This window comes from Symphalangus syndactylus, chromosome 16, assembly GCF_028878055.3.
Source record: "Symphalangus syndactylus isolate Jambi chromosome 16, NHGRI_mSymSyn1-v2.1_pri, whole genome shotgun sequence".
Taxonomy (NCBI): Eukaryota; Metazoa; Chordata; class Mammalia; order Primates; family Hylobatidae; genus Symphalangus; species Symphalangus syndactylus.
In genome coordinates this window covers 19,308,432-19,328,782 of record NC_072438.2, presented here as the reverse complement: position 1 = coordinate 19,328,782, position 20,351 = coordinate 19,308,432, and the positions used below count along the sequence as shown (strand labels likewise).

General features: G+C 44.3%; 1 protein-coding gene across 1 annotated transcript; it reads left to right on the top strand.

The window, feature by feature from the left end:
• The first annotated feature begins 2,399 nt into the window (after positions 1 to 2,399).
• Positions 2,400 to 4,899, top strand: LOC129464603 (basic proline-rich protein-like). Its single transcript, XM_063619470.1, has 4 exons — positions 2,400 to 2,489; positions 3,501 to 3,593; positions 3,732 to 4,318; positions 4,612 to 4,899. The coding sequence occupies exons 1-4, from the start codon at positions 2,400 to 2,402 to the stop codon at positions 4,664 to 4,666; spliced, it is 825 nt and encodes a 274-aa protein (XP_063475540.1). The 3' UTR covers positions 4,667 to 4,899.
• Positions 4,900 to 20,351: the final 15,452 nt, after the last annotated feature.

Below are 20,351 nucleotides of genomic sequence, written 5' to 3'. Positions count from 1 at the left end.
AACTGGACCTCATAACCACATATGCCAAGATGTGTCAAATTTGGTGTCATAAAGTAGATAATCTTAACAATCCTGTTTTCAGAAAAGAATCACTCAATTTGTCATAGATGGATGGATTGTTGTTACATACACAGAGACAAAATTGGGAGTTGGGACGGGCTGGTTGGGGAGGCATGAGATGGGTGAGCTGAGTTGGAAGGAACAACAATCCTCCATGTTTTATGGCTGTGACCCTCATTTCCCCTCTCACTAGCAGACTGCTCTAGCTAATTAGCAAATCAAAAGCAATAGAAACAATTCTAGACCTCAGCACAATCAAATTAGTGGAGTTATTTGAGGATATCATTTTCACACAGTGCAATCATGCTCTCTTTGTTTTGGTCAAACGAGTGAAAATTATCTTTCAAACCCAACGCCCTTCCCTCTACCCAACTGGCTCTGTGGATAGTGGCATTTCCTATCTGCTCTCATAAGTTTTACAGATGATCTTTTTCTATTAAGACAGGAATGCACAATGCACAATTAAACAATACCCAACAAGCTTCCTTTTAAAAATACATTTGACTTTTAAGGTGATTCAGCAGTAAGAGCCATTAGTACATCATCTAAATCAGGACTTGGAAAGTTTATTAAAATTGGATTTTTAACCTGATCCCAATTTCCTTTGCGGATAAAGAATCCCACTGGAGTCTTTAATATTCATGCTATTAACCTGAAACATTCAAACAGCCATGATGGGAAGAAAGGCTACACAGGGTTGCCCACTAGACGGGGGTTACAAATAAAACCCCATTGAGTCTGAGCAGGTAGACTACTGTGGATTCTGGACATCTTCAAAAGAAGCAACTTCTCTCTTTTTCTCTCTCTCCCCTTTTCCTGACCTCCTGTCTCCTACTACATATTTTGGGGGAAAGAGAAAAACCACAAAAATAGCAAATATAAGCATATTACTTAATTACATAGAGCACTGGACTAGGAGTCTAGTTTTTACTGGAAGGGTAGCTTCCTCCTCTAGTGCTCTAATGAACTCCCTCAATTATAAAATAGGGAAGTCTGGGCTAATAATCTCTAAGATTGGTTGAGAAGACGCACTTTGGAGTCAGGTGAGAACTATTTGAATATCAGCCCTATCACTTATTAGTATGTCACCTTGAACGAGTCACTAAACTCTTCTAAACCTCCATTTCCCCATTTGTAAAATGAACAAAAGGTGCAGCTCATATGATTCATTTTGCATAGTACCTGGCACTATAAGCCTTAGATACACTTTAGTTGGTATTATTACTGATTATTGCCCAAACTCATAGGTCAGTTGCTTTTGTTTCTATTTCACGCCTTGTCACTCCTTGAGCCTTTATCTTCTTCAGAACAGTTTACAACTGTGTTAACTGATGTCTGTGAGTGTCTGTAAAGGTAGGCTATGAGCGTTTGCCTTGTTTTTCCTTGAGATAAGATTTTATTCTCCCTTAGGGCAATGGAGATGTCTTAATTTTTCATCTCTCTCTTAGTAACTGGCATAGCGTTGTACACACACTAGGTGCTCAAAAAAGACTTTGAGATCTGAAAATATTAGCAGTACAGAGATCTTCCACTAAAAGCCTCTCATTTTTCAGTTGTTGGCACTGAGAAAAAGAGTCTTGGGCCACACATCTATGACTGACAGCCACTTCGACAGTCAACTACTACTGTGTCTTCTAAGAGCCTCTATTCTCACGCCCAAGGCTTTGAAAGGGAAACATGTTTGACTTAAACCCTGACTCCTTGAGGGAAGTTCCATTTACAAAATTTTTTTTTTTAAGAGCATAGTATGTTTCAGATACTATGCAGGATTGCAGGATTCTGGGATTCAGATATCATGGAGGATTCATCATTAAATCACGATACCCAAGCTCAAGGCATTTATAATCTATCAGGGAAGACAGATCCCTAAATGGATGTTTCAATAATGTGATTGCGTTGTCATAGGAGAGCTAAGCTCTGACACTATATGAGCTTCTGGATAGGAAACCTAACTCATGACCAGAAGACTTCAGGGAGAGCTATTTAGGAGCAGTGGCAAATACCTGGACACACACATAAAGCTAAGTAAGAACAAAATAGCCAGTTGGTATTTTTATTCATCTGAATGTAAGAACATTGATTATTGATCAATGAACAATTGCTCAGATTTAAAAAGAAATGAGGAAAACTAAAATGTCAGTCCTCAAATTCCTGTCACTTCCCACATGTGCCTGCAGTCATTTCCTGCAAATGGAAACTTCTAACAACAACTCTGGGCTGGAGACCTGGGGTTCCAGTTTCTTTCAAGGTCTTGTGGTAGGGAACTAAGCAGGTGGGAAACCTGCCTTTGGCTTCCAGGGTGCAAACAGAATCATTGCCAACCCCCTTTGTGTCTCACAATGGGTAATGAAATTCATACTATGGCACCAAAGCATTTTGAACTTTTTAGAAACAGTGATCATACCAACTTAGAGCATCAAAACCGCTCCGTATTTTGAAGGACTCATGATCTGCACTGTGCTTGGCTGCTGGTGGAAGCTTAAAGACACCAGTAATTGGCAGAGCTTTACCTTAGACTTCCATTTGACCCTCACAACCTCACACATGATTTTACACAGCTTCCTATAATGGGGGAGAAAAGCACTTCTTTTAAATCTAATGTTAGTTTAAATGCTAAGGCTTTCAAAGTGGGGCTTTAAAGTCACTTTTTAGAATTTGTATTTTTTTAACCTAAAATAGACATGCCAACATTATTCTGATAAAAGAAGTAGACAAGGTCATTCAACTCCTAAAAGCTTATCTTCCAAAAGCACACTTAGGTCTCAGCTTTCAGAGTGCTTCTGGCTGTATCAAAAAGACAGAAAATACTGGTTACTGTGTTGTTTTTTCAAAGTGCCGAGGGTAATCTGTGTGTGAGTTAAAGGGCCAATTTCCTATAGGAACCTTCTCTTAGAAGGGAGAATATTTTTAAATTAAACAATGTTGGTGAAATATATTTAAACGTAAATCACAAATTCGAAGTCTTCCAAGTATTTATTTACTAATATGGAAGACATGAAAACTATAGTAATCTCATTTAAAGGAAGTTACTTTGATGTGCATTTGCTTTGGGGGGGCGTATGATTGCTGACCTGCCTTTCAGGGCAACCTCCTTTGGCTCAGGTAAGCAGGCAAGCCCGTTTCTCCAAGGCGATTCCAACCCCACGCCCCTCAAAACCTTAAATCTTAAATTGAGTTATTGGGTGCAGGTCCTTTCTCCCACAGAAGCTCCCAGCTGCCGGAACAGAGGGGCGGGGCAGAAAGACCCTACTTTTTATTTCAGAGCTGACGTTTGCAATCCTAGTGCACCAGCAAAAAAAAAAAAAAAAAAAAAAGCTGAATTTTCCGCGCTCTCCTGGCAAATTGGCGTCCGCTCTCCGACGCGAAACCACAGGAAAAGGAGTGTTCAATGGCGACAGGGCGCTCTTTGAAGCTGGCTCCTCACGCGGATTCCGGCCCAGGCCGCCGCTCCGGTCCCAGTCCGGCTGCAGAGCGAATTGGAGAGGATGGCACCTCCTGCTTCCCGGGGGGCGGAAGGAGCGCCAGCGCCTAAGGTGGGTCACCTGCCAGGAAGGGAACACGCATGGTGCAGACGCACGTGGGAGGAGCACAGGTCCCGGGTACAAGTGCCAAGCTGGCGACTCAGGGAAGAGGTAGGCTCGGGCTCAGACCAAGCAGGTGTGAGGGAGTAGACGGGACGTCCCGGGTTTGCAGTGACGGCGGAGTCACCCATCCCAGCAGCCTCACCTTCTTGGAGCGCTGGTCCCTCCCCTTGGACTGAAACCCCAGGGGCCGCCGCACCGGGTGGGCGGGACCGACTACTCCCGGATCCGCGGCTGGAGCTGCGTGCCAGGCGGGGCCGTGCGGAGCGGCTGAGTGCAGAGCGGAACACCAGGCACCTATCGGGCCGGACTCCGGGCCGCACCCGAGCGGGCCGGGCAGCAGTGGGCGCTCGCGGTCCTCCTCTGCCCAACGCGCTCTCCCTCCGGGCCCGGCCTCCTCCGTCCCCTCCTTTTGCTCCTGCTCCTCCTCCCGCTCCTCCCCTCCTTGGGATTGAGCACCAAAACGCCCGCCTGCAAGGTCCTCTGCTCGCTGGCAGCCAGGAGTCGCCGCCACGACCGCCGAGTCTCAGTGGGTGCCTGCGCCTTCTCCCCGCCCGCCTGCCCCGGGCCATCCAGAAACTTGCTCCACCCGCCGAGGGTGCTCGGCAGTGCTGCCCATGGCCCAGCCCAGGAGCCTATTTAGGGCGCCGGACGGGCTGGACGGAGGCGCGGCTCAGGTGAGTGCAGCGCGCGCGGGGTGGGAGAGTGGCAGGACGCAGGCGTGGAGGGCTCCGAGGCGCCTTCGTCTGGCGTTCTGGACTTCGGGCAAGTGCAAAACCTAAGAAGAATCTGGGCTGGAGCAGGTGGAGTGGATGCAGAGGGAACCAGGAAGAAGAGGCTGGGGATTTTCCCATCCTCTTCACCTCCTGCCCTAGCACCTCTGCTCTGGAAGTCCCAAGGGATCGGTTGATCTGTAAGGACAGGGACCCAGATTTCTGACTCTTACTGGGTCGGATGTTTTTCCCCCCAGCAGAGTCGGGAGGTTCGCTTCTGCCGGCCGCTTCGCGACCGCAGCTTCACCATAGGACCCTGCAGGGCAGCGAGAGCGCAGCACTCAACGGAGCGTGGGTACCACCTGGGGCCAGAAACTGGGGCGAGGACACAGCCCACAAAAGTAACTCGGCCGAGGCAGCCTTTGGGAGTGGAGAAGCCTTGATCGGGTTTGCCTTTGCATTTGGTTGGAGATAGGCATCTCCCAAGGAGAGAGGTTGAGGTGACAGCCCTGACAATAAACCTCTCATCCCCAATGCCAATTACATGAGGGTCTTGATTTTTTTCTTGTTACTTTTTACTGATTTTTTTTTCCCGTCGTGGGTTTCTATTTCCGGGCCCTTGGGCAGTGGCAGCGGATGGAGGTGAGAGATGGCGGGGCGCGAACCCGCGGTTGGAGCGTCTAGCCCCCAGCTCCCAAGAAGGGTCTTATTCGCGGAGCTTGACCTCTCCAGGTGCGCTCCACCAGCCAGGGGGCGGACCGCGCGCTGCTCCTCCTTCTGGCCCCAGCCTGTCCCGGGAAGCGGAGGACAGACCCAGAACGTAGGCGGATGATGGGAAGAAGAAGCTGGAGCCAAAGCCGGGTGCCGGCGCGGGATGGGGTGTGCTGGGCTCTGCAGTTATGTGCCGGCGCTATAGGTCTTCCATCTCTTTCCCTCCCCTGGGAGCCAGCGATTCCTCGCACACTCAGGGCGCTCTCCTGGGCCAAGGGTTGCATCCTCCCTCTTCCTCCTCCTTTGCAGAGCCAGTGGTACCCTTGCCTCGCCTTGCGCGAGTCTCGCTCCTCCCTTTCCCACAACGTTATCATGAGCTATTTTTATCTACAACTTATGCCAAGATGCTTTTGGGGGGATTCTAGGGAGGCCACTCCAAATCCACTGTCTTTGCGCTGCGCTCCCAGAAACAGTCTCCTGTTAGCATGGAGCAGCCTCAAGGAGTGGCGGGGAGGGTGGCCGAGAACCGAAGGAGCCAGTCCGCCCTCTTCTCCTCCCTCAGCCCTAGCCCCGGAGGGAAACCCCGCCACCACCAGCTCGGCTGCGCCTCCCGCCAGTAGCCCGGGAAGAGGGTCCCCAGACGAGTCCCCACGCTCTCGCTCCCAGGCGCTGGGTGCTTGAGGACTGCTGAGGCAGCAGCCTGGCACAGACAGGATCCTTCATTCCCACCCGTGCGTTCTCGCTTTGCAGGCAAATCTCATTTTATTTTGTTGAAATGCTTCCACCCAAAGGTTAATTCCAGGAATTCCATCTTAAAAAAAAAGAAAAGAAAAAGAAAAAAAAAGGAGGGAGAAATAACCCAACTTCTGCCTCCCTGCATTTCTAAAGCAAAGCGCATCCTTTGACGTTCGGATTTTTTTCTTGCTTTCTGCATTCCTGGTAATATTGGGTAACACTGGGTGCAATTAGAATAAGCCTTACCTACTGAAATTCCAGGAGACGAGCTTGGCTGCAAATCCCTGCCTTACCCTTCCCTTCGTATATCCAGCGCTTAAATTTTCCCCCACAGGATTGCAGAAATAACATATTGAAATGGACCACTGTGTTACATAAGGTTTTCTCCAGCGCTAAGCAGAGAAAGAACAGCTTCTAAAAGAGTCTTTCCAGGTTTCGGTTAGCCCATCTAACTCTTTCCGCTGAGTTTGACAGGGATGGACAACTTGATGACTAAGCACTCTTAAGTGGAAGCAGTTAATTACAACAGCAGCATAGATGAAGATTCCTTAGTGAGGCTTATTAAGCTGTGCTTCTAGACTGTGGATCCTCTGTGAAGCCACAGGGTATACAATGCTCTGTAGTTTTAAGATGGGAGATTTTTGTTCTGAGAAGCTGGTGAGAAATTGGCACCTTGAGCTGGCATCGGAAAAAGCAAAGGGTTCTTTACTTTCCTGTTATGCCTAGGATGAAGCCTCAAACCCTCCCCGGGTCCCCCTAAAAGTTGGAGCATGTACTTTTCTTATTAAAATAAGAAATTATTTTACTGGAAAAATCCTGCGAGGATTGGGGCGGGGGGCGGCTCTGAAGGGAAAAGCCACATGGAAGCTTCTCTTGCCTTGAATTGAAACTCGATGTTGACTAGAAAGGGGCTAGAAAGATGGCCTGGGTGGTGTAAATTGCTTCACCCATGCACACTGCCTTTCTGAGAACATAGCAGCTACCCACGATGGCATATCCCACCGTGGTTGCTAAATCATGTCTGTCTATGGGGGCTAAGATTTGGAGGAAGGCACAGTAAGATGTATTGGGTGTCCTGATGAAATTGAGCCTGTAGGCTGGGTCAGTGCCCAGGCACCAGGTTTCCGGGCCTGCATCTAAGCCTGGGTCCCTGTGTTAGAGACAGTTGTTGCAGGAGAGTGGTAACTTTTTAGCAGCTTCCAGGGAAATGCAGTAACTTTCCAGCTAGTGTTGGAAAAGATCAGGGCTATTCCCCAGTTTTGTTCCCTCAACCTGGCTACTTGACCTAGTGCTTTCAATTGAGGCTGCTCTTTTCTTACGACAGAAGGCAAGAGAGTGCTAGCTGGATTTAAAGCCAACTGCTTGCCCCATGGCCTTGGGCAACAATTTCTCCCTCCCTGAGCCTAAGTTTCTTCCTCTGCAAAACAGTGAGGAAAAGATTATTATGAGAAAGTGAGAAAATGTATACGAAGTGCATTTTGCCGATTATAGAACACTTGTGCAATTGTAAAGGGTAAAAAATACAAAAAAATATTAAGTTTTATCGTAGATCTATTTTAATGTTCATTTTAATCCTAGTTTGCATATGTCTGAGAAAATTACATATGCTAAACGTTAAGTGAGAGAGATTTCCTTTAATTGGCCAGTCTCTTCTTGTGATCACTCCACCTGAATGCTACAAGCACCAGGCCTCACTGCTTCTCAGAATGATTCCTTTCTTGTTTTCAGGATCACAGTTAATTTTTAGAGCGTTTTTCCTTTTAACATAATACACATTACATGTCTTAAGAAAATCTGTTTGAAGAGAGGGCCCTGATGTTAATTAATCAAAAAAAAAAAAAAAAAAAAGGAGAAAAGTCACAAATGGGGAGTGACTCCATTGGGGAAAAGTAAAACATGACCAGTGTCATGAGATGACCCGGCTCCCCCTTGTCTAAATCTTTATCAGCATCATGCACTGGCTCCCCATTGCATTTTAGGTGTTGTTCCAAACGTGTCTCCAGAACCTAACTCAGTGCATGCCTGGCACTTAGACATTCAATAAGTATATTTGGAATAATTGAATGAGTGATTGGACTGAATCTTCACAGCAACCTTGGAGAGCAGATGGCGTCATTTCTATTTTAAGGATTTGGAATCTGCCGATCGGAAAACTTAATTAATTTTCTAAAGGTACAAAGGATTCCAGACTAGAATTCGGGCCTGTCTGTTCTTATTCCACTCTACAGTTGTGCTTGTAGTGCTCTCTCTCTTCAGACTCACTTAAAACCCTTCTAAGCAGTTGGAACCAAACATCCTATTTAGGGAACACAACACTCCCTTCATAGAAGGATTTTTTTGGTGGGAGATGGGCCTCTTTCTCCTGTCCATATCTCCAAGCCCTGAACTAGGGCTTAGTTGAATGATCCCACCCGGCGCCTGGAATCTTCAAAGACTAGCTAAAGGGCACAGGGACACTGGAGTGTTTATTTACCACCTTGGGTCATGGATCAAGTGGCGTCGGCAGCAGTATGCATGTCCCAAGCTGTGGTCCCAGAGGTGCCTTTTCTGCAACACCATCTTGACGTGCCCCTGGTGCCCGGGTTCCTTTCGTTCCTTCTCATTTTCCAATCCTGGCTTTTCGGCTTCTCAGAGATTCCTAGAGGCAACCCATAGTCTTCAAGTGAATTCCCTTTCTCCCTGACTTAGCCAGAATTGCAACCCACTGATGTACAGCCTCTCCTCATTCATCTTCAGACCTGTCTCCAGTATGAAGCATCCTTAGCTTCCTCTACCCATGGGAAATGAAGTCTATAGCTTTTTCAGATCGTTAGAATAATATCTACTGGGCCGTAGTTTGTCAATAGTTATGTGCTACTACAAGAGGTCTAGAAAAATGAATACATTATTCTTCCAAACAATAGTCTGAACATAACAGAAATAGATCCCAGTGGGCATCTTTCTTTTTCTCTAATACATGCTTTTTGGTAGTTTTCCAGCAGGGGTCGCAAACTCTAATGCCTTCAGCAGCCAGGCAAGTAACAGCTTGAGTGGAACAGGACTTGGGCCCTGTGCCTGGCTAAGTGGGGCTTGTAGCCCAGATCCAGCACAGGGGCTGCAGGCGGGACTTCAGGTCTGGTCTTGCCAGATCTGGTTGTTTTTTTTTTTTTTTTTTTTTTTTTTTTTCAAGATAGACTGTCAATTCACAGTTTTATGTGAAATCTACTCACTTTCAAGTGCCAGCAGCTAATTCAATATTCCTAAATAACACCATGTGGGCCAAACCAAACATTTCTGTGTGCAAGCCTTATATCTGCCACACAGGCCTCCAATGTATGGCCTCCGGTTTCCAGAGATATGAGGGAAATTTGGAATATGAAATTCAGGAGGGTACGTTATTCAGAATATCGAGGCAAGAGTGTAGGGACATGGAGCGCAGACAGTGCTCTAGTTAGTTACTGTTTACAGGGTGAACCTCTGTTCGGGATGTTCCTTCTTCCTATCACTGCAAGCGGTTACAGCAATCACGTTTACTCCTTTAACACATGTTTATTGAGTTCCAGCCATGTACCGCATATTGTTCTGCTCACCTGTGACACAGTAGGGAACAAAACAGTTGGAAGTCATCGCCCTTGTGCTTATCTTCCAGCGGAGGAGACAGACAAAACGCAAGACAGATAAGCAGAATCTCTCCTAGTTAGATAGTGATGTGCTAAGGATTAAAAAATAAACAAAAACTAGGGGAAAGTGATAGGAAACATCAGGATACTGGGGAGCAACCTTAAGCCATTAGCCAGGGAGCCTGCAGTTCAGTCTCTGGCTCAATATAACCCAAAGTTAAGTTTCATTATCCAACATAAAATATTTTCTATGTGGGAGTTTGATTGTATCCTGGGACTATCATCTGTTGGGTAGTTTTGGATATTGAGCTATACTCTCAATTTTAATAAAATTGACTATTGAGCACATTTATTGTCTGTCATATACCTGGCATTGCATTACATGTTAGAGTACATTGATGAACAAAACCAATCAAGGACTACTCTGCAAGGAAATTATAGACCAGCATGAAATACATTAAACATGATCTCAAATGATTAGGCAACTAAAGTGATTGAGGACTGTGGTAAGGATGCCTTAATTGTTGAGTTTTCATACTCAGAACTCTGACGTTCAGCACCTTTTTTTTCTTTTTTTTTTTTTTTTTTGACGGCGTCTCGCTCTTGTTGCCCTGGCTGGAGTTCAGTGGCGTGATCCCAGCTCACTGCAACCTCTGCCTCCTGGGTTCAAGGGATTCTCCTGCCTCAGCCTCCTGAGCATCTTTTAAATTGATCATTTGTTTTGTTCCAGGCACAGTTTACATCTGTGCTTATTAACTTACTTTAAGCCTGCTCCCATCGTCCACGGAAATTTTTTTGAGGCTTTAATTTCTTTATCTGGCAATGACATTTTTATTATAAAATTTCATTTTGCGTTATGAAAAGTACGTATTTCTAAAAAATGTGTTCCAAGTGTAAAGTGTGCTTGTGCCCTTGGAGACTCTGGTACACCTTCTCCCAAATCTACCCCTACATTTGCTATTGATTGTTGTTCACAAGGCAGTTGTGCAGGAGATTAAGAAATAGTTCTTGTTGTTGATGAATTTACAGTTTAGTATGGGGGTCAGATAAATAACCAAGTCTCTGCCTCTGTCATGAGATGGACCATCCCAAGAATATTTCCCTTTCATCACCTTATTTCTTTCTTTCATGGTAATAATTTCTTCAGTAACATGATTGGGTAGCAAGTATGTTTTTGTGGAGTCACCTTGTTACTTGATTGGCTTATTTGCTTACTTTCTCGCACTCTCCCACCAGAATATGTGCTCCAGGAGAGCAGGGGCCTGGCAGTGTGCGTTTGCTCCAGTTTCTAGAACAGTGTATTGCTCAGAAATGAAGAAACAGGCTGCATTTCTGTCTGGGGGAGTTAGGAAACGGTTCATGGTGGAAGAAATATTTAAGAAAAGAGAGACGTGGTGAGAACAGCCAAAGAAGAATGATAAGATGTAGTCAAAATTGCATAGCCCTCAAACCTTTGTTGAAAACTGATTTGTCTATTTTAGGGATTCCCAATACGGTCAGTCCAGCTGAATAACTGGCATATTAATATAAGCCCTTTGCTGAATACATCCTGGTCTGCTTGTGCAAAAGCACTCTGGCATGAAAAGAATGTAGTAGATAATTCCTTACTTTCACATAATGTGACAATACCCACTGCCTCCTTTATCTCTCGTACCCAGCCCTGTGAGGGCTGCAGGGGAGCTCTTACCATCTTCATTTGCTATTTAAGGAAACTGAGGTCCAGAAGTGAAGAAACTTTTCTTAGAGATGCCCAAAGTAAAGGTGGCAGACTCTGGATCCAGGGACAAGATTCTCTACCTGCTGTGAGCAGTTGGCTCAAGGTGGAGATTTGTTAAATCCCTGGAGAACTGAGTACCCCACATTTTCTATAAGCAAAGAAATACATTTAGATGTGAAACATTCACATCTCCTTTCATCCCTCAAGAACTTCTATTTCAGCATTTTATGCCTTGTCGAATTTCCCCTAGAATTCCTGCAGATGAAGTACTTGTACATCCTGCAGTAGGTTGTTTTATGTAAATGTCTTCACTCTTTAGTTTAGGAGGGTAAATCAAAGTTCTGTATCAGCTGTTAAAATACAGTGAGAGAAAGGTGATTTCGGATGCAGCTGAAATGAAAAGGCATGCTTGCCTAGCTGTGTTCTGAAAAATACATACTTGTGTGGCAGGAAATGAGAGTGGGCTGGGAGCCTCCTCTGGAAAACTGGCTTGCACTTTACTTGAATTACTTCTAAAACCAGATCTCTTCCAGTGTCCTGGGTAGGAAGGTGGGGGAGGGTGTTGGTTACAGATTTCTGAGATTAGATTTTGGAGCTATTTTTGTGGTTGAAAGAGCTTGACTTTGGGAGTCATGTATGTTCGAATTTCTGGCCTGGTTCTTACTGGTTGTGTCACTCTGAGTGATAGACAATTTTTCTGGGCCTCAGTTTTTCTCCATACCCTAGTGAGGACTGAGGGAGATGGCCAATATGTAGTGCCTAGCACAGCGCTCAATGTGTTTTTTCTTGTGTAGATTTGCCAGATTCAGCAAATACAAATACGGAACACCTAATTCAATTTGAGTTTAAGGCAGACAACAAATAATTTTTTAGGATAGTATGTCTCAGATACTAAAAATTAAGAAGTGTGTCATGTTTATCTAAAATTTCAATTTAACTGGACATCCTGTATTTTATTAGCATCCCTATTCTCCTAGTAGCAGTTCTGAAAGATTCTTTTCTGAAAGTTCTTGTGCCATAGGAAGATAAAGAAAGCAGTGTAGTCTTCAAGGTGAAATGACTTGTGCAGGGAGTAGGGTCCAAGGTGAAAGAGAAGGGCTGTTTTCCTTGGTGAGCTAAGCAACAGAACAATCAAACCAAAGCAAGCTTATTTCTTTGCTTAAAAGGACCAAATGAAGTGTAGAGCAAAACAGAACTCTGGGCATTGAAGAAGTGAGGCCGATTCCTGCCTATGTCACCAAAGCACAAGCCAGATTATTCTCGACACCCTTCAAGAAGAAGGTATTTCAACCCCGTGAGGCCACCAGGGTAGTGTTCATTCCGCTAAGATAGAACCTTATGAAATACTAACATTGCTCCAAGCTCGTTACTGTAGGGCTGGAATTAGAAAGACTAGCCTCACACAGCGTTCCACTGAGTACACTGAAGGGATACTTTGTGCTTTGAAAACTCACACCTGAAATTACTCCTGCAATAAAAGCTAATAAAACTGTTAGAGAGCTTTTCAGACTTGCTCCCCCCAAAAAGATGAACACAGATTATAAATTGAGTCTGAGATCTCTCCTGCGACTGCTGGAGCATGCTGTTCTGAGGAGGGCTGTGAAAATGTTGCATTTCCATTTCAGGTGATAGACCGATGGGGAACTAAATTAACAACAGTTTTGTTGCGTGTGGTCTTTCCAAAGCAGAGTTTCATGCTTTCTTCAATAGTGAGGTGTTGCTCATGCCAAAATAACCAGTTCCTGTTGCGTGTAATATCAGTGACTCCTCATTTAACCTGAGCTGCTAACTAGCAGGGTGTTTACATGAAATATGGGACAGAAAGAAGGTAGAACAGCAGTATGATTAGTGTGAAGGCTTAACCAGCCAGAGAGATCTGGTTAGAATCAGCCAGGCCATAAGAGGTGAGCTACTTTATAGCTCAACGTCTCAGGCTCCACCTCCGCAAAATAGGCTTAATTAAAATTATAGCACAGATTGTATTTCATGTGCATTAAATTAACAAGTTATGTCATGCACTTATGCGGTGTCTGGTTCACGGTCAGAATTTTTTTTTAAAGGGTGCCATTAATGATGAGGGAAAGCAAGGAAGGCCTCTGGATTGCGAACTCAATGTCCTGTCACAAAGACCACAGACTAATTTGTTTTTTCAAATTATATTTTTAATGGGTTAAATGTGCCCCCACCATATATGTTTTCTTACTGGAAGGCCCCTACTTTTTCTTTTTTTTTTAAATTTTATTGTATTTTATTTTACTTTAAGTTCCAGGATGCAAGTGCAGAACATGTAGGTTTGTTACATAGGTAAACGTATGCCATGGTGTTTGCTCCACCCATCAACCCTTCATCTAGGTTTCCAGCCCCGCATGCATTCGCTGTTTGTCATAATGCTCTCCTCCCCTCTCCCCAACCTCTGGCAGGCCCCGGTGTGTGTTCTTCCCCTCCCCATATCCATGTGTTCTCATTGTTCAACTCCCACTTACAAGTGAGAACATGCGGTGTCACAAACTAAATTTTATGCATCATGTTCATGGGAGAGTGTCTCAGTCTTTTGCCCTTTGTTTCTTTAGTCTTAATTTGTATAATTCAAGTAAGCACTGTTATTCATTTTCTAGGCCAACCAATGAGATGCAGCAATGTAGCAAAATATGGAAGGAACAGTGAGGGGAAGATGCAGAAAAAGTACAAGGAGAGGAAGAGAAGTGGGGAGATAAGACGAGATGGACAGAGGGTGAGAGAAGGGAAGAGAATACAAGACAAGAGAACAGAAAAATCATGAAAAGCAGAAAAAAGGATTTGAAGAGCATAGAAGTCCAGTGACGTTTTGAGACAGGGTGGTCTTCAGCAGCCCCTGAGTAAACCCCAATGCAGCCAGGCCACTGAGAGTGGTACATGCCACTCCCTCTCCCTGCCCCAGCAGAGCTTCTCAGGACCCCAACACAATGCCTCATGACCTTGAGGCAAAGACATAGAAACTGTAGTGTTCCAACTAGAAAGCGTATGGAGCGTGATAGGAGCAGCGAGCCATGTGCTTTCTCCCCAGTCTGTTTCTGTGACAGCTCAACATCGCAGATGAAACCTGAAGGCAAGGGACCTGAGTGCCATCTTGTGGAGGGACAGGCCATGGTGCCCCTGGTGGTCCTCTCACTGTGTGAGGGTTTGGTTTGGTTTTAATGGTTTGCATGGTGTATCCTGGCCTTCCTCCTCTCCCTAAGCCCCACCTGCCTGCACCGTGGGAACTGATCATTTCTGGGGTGATGAGTACATTGTCACCAGTCATTCTGTGATGCAGGATCATTCTTGGGGCCAGAGCTCCATTCGCCATGCAGTTTGAAATCCATGGTGGCTCTGGGTACGAGAGACTATTCCCTCGATCCAAAAGGGAGTGTAGTATTTGAAGCATTTGATGACAGGGAAATGACTTTGCATCATTGAACCTTGGTCACCTTATCTGTCAAATGGAATTATATTTCCTTATGGACTTTTGTTGTGTGAATCACATTTCATAATGTATGCAAAGCACCCATTAGAGAGCTTGGTATGTAGTTAAGTGTCTATAATGTGGCACTTAATAGCAATGATTATTTTTCTTGCTGGTAAGCCTGATTTTGATTGAAAAGCAGATTACAAATGTCATCATAGATCTAGCTGCTTATTGCCTTCCAGTCCACCTCTGCCTTCTGGCCGATCCTCCCCTCCAGGTGGCTAAAGTGCCACAGTGTCCCAAAGCAGCCGATCTCATTACTCTGCTCTAAAGTAGGAGGGGAGCAAGGTGCAGAAGGGCTGGGAAGAGAGAGGCTCTCTTTTAATCACAGAGGAAAATCTTTCTCAAATGCCAGAATATTTTCTCCTTGTGTGCCCTTGGCCAAAAACTAGGTCACAGGCTCACAGGCAAAATCATTACAGAACAGGAAACTGAGGCACAAAGACATTTGAAGAAGTGAAAGAGGAAAATGAATCGAATATGGTAACTCTGAATTGATCCCTCTTGCCTTTGGGCAACAATTACACTTCTGTTTGTATATTACAATTGGAGATTGATCCTGCTCAGCTTCATCGCTTCTCTTTTACTGCCATCTTCAGCTAAAATACAAATCTTATATCTTTCTGGCTTCTGTTTTGTTTTTTCTTCCTAGCTCTGTCATTTTTACAGCCATTTGCAATCTGCAATATTTCTCTATGTTAATCTCTCTTGCTAACCTGAGAAATCTTTGTAAAACACAAATATAATCAGGTTATTGCCCAGTCTTGTAATTCAGAATGTTCCATGGATTTCCATTGTTCATGATATTAATGTTTAAGTGCAGGACTTTTAGATGCAAGAAGAGGTCAAGTCCCAGCCACATCACTTCATCACAATATCACCTTGGGCAGGTGAATAATCTCCCTAAACTTCAAGTATTCTTCCATGATTTGTAATTATGTATTTTTCATACACTCCTTTATTAACATTTAATTTGTTCTAATAGATAAAATTGTAGGAGGATGGGGACTTTGTCTAGAGCCACCCCCCCCACCAAAATCTGTCTCTAATCTGAACCAATGCCTGGCAGACAGTGGTCACCCAGGAAATAATTGTGGAGTGAAAAACCGTGGAACCTAACGCCCTCCATTTCATAGAATAGCCAGGATTAAATATGATAATGCATTTACTGATTATTTTAATTATAATGTATTTGATTAACTTAGAGTGTTTAATACACATAGTGGGTGCTTGAAAGCTGGCTCTCCTTTCAGGTTTTTTTTTTTTTTTTTAATAATAAAAGTAGTACCATAATTTAAGTTCTGCAGGATGGCTCTCACATTCTAATTTATTAAGCCTTATCATTAGCCAGTCTCTGTTCTGTATACATACCTCATAATCTGACCTCAGGACCACCCTTTGTTCCCAGATAAATCAGGAATGTGAGCATTCACACCCCTACACATACTGTTTCCTCTGCCTAGAACTTTTGTACGTTTTCCCTTTTCTTATCAGGTTCAGACTGTATCATTCTTTAAGGGCTGTCTAGCTCTGTCCCAATACACTGCTCCCTCTCCATAGTAAATCACAGCATGTGTGCCTTTTGCCTTGGATCTCTCTCTTCCAGGCACTCGATGGGACGTGCTTTCCTTCCTAGTTGGAGTTCAACAGGGCCATGCAAAAGTGAGGGGAACTGAGGTGTGGTCACCTGGCCTGAAGCTTTAAGAGCCAGCCCATGCTTTGTGCCAGATCTCCTCCCCGCCAGCCTAGTGACTGGCACTACTACAGAGAGTACCTGCTCTTTCTGCCTCTCTGAGAGACTCGAATGAGCAGTGTCCTGCCACCAACCCTCGTGGGACAAACAGCCAAAGGGAGGAGGGACAGAGATGCAGGTGTTGATCTCAGCCTAACCTGGCATACCCTGAACGAGGCACCGCCTCTCCAGTCCTCCTGGAGCTCTCCGCATTGTGCAGGTGGCGCTGTGGTCATTGCTCGTTGACTTGGCTGCATCCCTCAGGAGACAGCTCCCAGAGAGCAGGACAGAACCCCGGTCAGGCCCCTTCATGCCCCTTCACACCTCTCGTGCCTAGTCCAGAGTATAAGTCCTCCATCCCTGAGTGAAATATAGATTTATGTGGTGAGAGGCGATGAAAGGAGGGGCCTTTGGTCATGGTCGTTAGGAAGTGAAAGTACCATTATGATAAAAAGAATTACCAGTCTTTGAGTGGAGGCAGATCTTTTCGTTCGGATTGCCTGAGTTCAGATTGGCAGCTGTCCTTTGTCATCTCATGAAGGGTTTAAAGTGACCTGAGAAAATGTTCCCTGGGTAAGGTCAATGCTACCTGCACTCTGTCCTTCCCTGAACTCTCTCATGGGAGTTCTTATGTGCATCAGCCCTTCCCCAACCAGGAAGGCACCTGTTCTAGGAATGTTTTTACACTTTCAGTCATACTGGAGCAGCCTGCTCCTGCCGGCTTCTCATCCCCAGACGAGTCTCCTTAGCTGCACACATTTCCACAGAAGCACTCTCTCTGCATTGTCATCGGGTCATTTGGTGACATAGACCGCTGGGCCCTATTCATTTAGACGAACCCATGTGTTTGGTTTAAGATTGTCATCACCTGCTACTTTTCCTTGCTTTAGTTCTTAAGGTTCTCTGCTAAAGGCAGCACAAAGGCTAATTATCTTATGATAGTTGTCCTTTAAAAACACTAGATTAGCAGCCACTTTATGCTTTTTATTCTGCTTTTTCTTTGTCATCTGTCTCTGCATAGCTATCAATAGAGGAGCATTTTTATGCTTTCACTGGAGAATGTTTCTTTCTTACTCATCAATTTTCAGAATGTTGTTTCTTTCTTATGACAACTATTTAAGCAGACAAAAATAGTTGTCGTTAAACCTAAGTTATTACTAATATTTTTCTTTCACTTTTCAAGTTAATATCATTGAGCTATTATTGATTGAGTGAATACTATTGAGCAATTATTTATTGTGAGTCTATCATATGTCAGGTGGGCTAAAATGATTTTTCTATAATATTTTACTTAATTCCACCTAAGAAAACAGGCAGTGGTCCCTTTCTTCAAGATAAGGAAATTAGGCCCAGAGTGAAAAATAGCTTTTTCAAAGGCATGTAACTAACCCAGAATGCAAACCCAAGATAATTTAAACACGATTGCTTTGATCTTTCTGCCCCATCCATTTATTTCTCTGTTTCCCTATTTACATACTTTAGCCTGGACATTAGTTCAAAGTGTTGAACTTTGTTTTTGTCCTCGCCAGACCCCTGAACTTTCCTCAGGTGCCTTCTCCATGAAGCATATTCTAAATTTCCTCATCCCAACCTCCTTAATGTTGGTGAAATAGTGTCTATTCCACAGTTTCTTTCATCTTATTGGATTGGTAGTGTTTGTTTCCAAATCCATCTTTCCCCTTACACAGTGGGTTCCTTGGGATGGGACCTCATTTTCTTCCTACATTTCTGGGCTTGGTTACCTATGACCTGAGCAAATGACATCTAACCCTCATCAGTGTCTGAATTTGCTAATCTTACATTGTGGGAGTGAGGAAAGGGGATAATAATTGTAGAAAGAAATCCTGGATTCCAACTCAGTGACTCACAGTATTAAAATTCTTTCTCTCTATGAATCTAAGCATTTGAAGAAAAACTGTGAAAAACCAATCCAGAAATCTGAACACAATTTCCAAAGCTTATTTAACATGAACTACTGTTCTTTGGCCAAGCCTACTCATCTTCCTTGGCATGTTGGACACTAATGAATCTGTTGGTTTAGATTTGATATCAATCTGGAATACAAAGCCAGGCCTGAGCGTTCACACAAGCTAGTGGGGGAAGTAAATATGGTTGTTAAAGTAGAAAAGCAATGGGACTGACTTGACCAAGGCAGCCACAGTCAGTTTTATTCTTTAGATGCCTCTGAAAACTCATCTTTATGGTAGTATGCTATGGGCTAGAACATTTCAGGACCTCTAGGCATTGCTTCCTTCATTAATATGCTGATGACCTAGAGGAGGTTGTGAGAAGCAGGAAGTCTTGAAAACTTAGTTCATCATTGGAACAATCACACATGTGTGTACATGCGTACACATACACAGAGAGAGAGACACAGCAATTATATGCCACAGGCCCGTCTTGAAAGGAGATGGAACCAGGACTTGATGAGTGAACCTTGCTAAGGTCCCGTCAAATCTAATGAACATGATGGAATAAAGAATAACATAGCAAAGGCTCTCTTGCTTGCAACTATACTGCCCTGCAAGTGCCTGACTGCAGAAGCTAAGCACGGTCAGGCCTGGTTAGTACTTGGGATGGGAGACTGTCCAGGAAGATCCAGTGTTTTGTGCTTTAAAAAAAAGGAAGGAAAAAAGCCTATCTCATGCAGCCTCCTGCTTGTCCTTCATTTCTCCTGCCGATATCTTTGCTTTTCCTTCTTTCTTACTATGATTTAGAGGAAGAAATACAGTTATTAACAGATAATAACTCATGTTCACATGGTTGTTTTTTCAATTTTGAAACACAAAGCAATCTATTTCTAATTGTAGCTCTGCTATCGTTCTTCTTATCTCGTAACACATGAATAAGACCAAAATGGTTTTCATGTAGATCTCTTAGTCCATTATTGATGAGTCTCTGTGCTCTTCCCACAAGCATCCTGTCCTTAGCCCTCTCACAGCCCTAACCCTAATGTGATCATGGCTGTTTTTGTTTTGTTTTGTACCTTCTCTCCTATTGTTCCCTCTCCACACCCTATACACTGCATGGTCCCAAGCTGTTTGAGGGAAGAGACAGGGTGGGTGTCAACTGTCTCTAATTTCTTAGTGCCTGATGCACCGTACATTTATTTAGGCCTTGACTCTGAATTGTGGATTCTCTCACACCCTGATACTTTACAAAGTTTGCTTCTCCATTTGCTAAGGAAGAGGCTAAGTGTCACATGTGGTGCAAACCAGGAAACTAGACCCTTGTGGCAGCTCTCAGTCCTCGGCTCTTTTCCCAAGCAATTCTACTCACTCCCATTTGTCCATACCTCATTTAAGCAAGCAGAAGCCTTAGAGCAAACTGCCTTCCTCCAGCCTAGATGGTGATTAAGCTGCCTGTTTGGTGTGGGGATAAGGGAAATATCATCCCACCACATGCCCCAGGTTGAAAGGATTCTCTTCTAATGGTATGTTTTATTGTCACTGAGAAACTTTTTATATAATACTTATCTTAGTTAATTAGGGCTACTATGACCAAGCACCACAGGCCGGATGGCTTATGAACAACAGAAACTGACTTCTCACAGTTCTGCAGGCTGGAAGTCTGAGGCCAGGATGCCAGCATGCTTGGGTTCTGGTGAGAGCCCTCTTCTGGGTTGCAGCCCCTGCTGAATTCTCCTTGTATCCCCACATGGCAGAAAGAAAATGAGCCAGATTTCTGGCCTCTTCTCAGAAGGGCGCTAATCCCATTCATGAAGTCTTCACCCTCATGACCTACTTACCTCCTAAGGGCCCCACCTCCAATATCATCATGATGGGGATTTAATTTTAACATATTAATTTTGTAAGGACACAAACATTCAGTCCATAGGAGTACAATGCTTTCTTCTTTGCCTTGCTTCATTCTAGTAATGGTTAAGCATTCTTCATAGATTATTTCTCAGTCTAACTGACCCACCTCTCAATCAGGTCCTAGGTTCAATGAATATTCATTGAATGAGTGCTAAGTATGATCTGAGTAGAGTCAGAGCAGCAAGTGCAGTTTGAGAGGTC

Bases quoted from the DNA above. Each gene is read 5' to 3' on its own strand.
- LOC129464603 (XM_063619470.1), top strand. From the start codon at position 2,400: ATGGGTAATGAAATTCATACTATGGCACCAAAGCATTTTGAACTTTTT. The intron at 2,490-3,500 runs GTATTTTGAAGG...ATTCCGGCCCAG, and splicing joins TAGAGCATCAAAACCGCTCC to GCCGCCGCTCCGGTCCCAGT. The intron at 4,319-4,611 runs GTGAGTGCAGCG...TTTTCCCCCCAG, and splicing joins TGGACGGAGGCGCGGCTCAG to CAGAGTCGGGAGGTTCGCTT.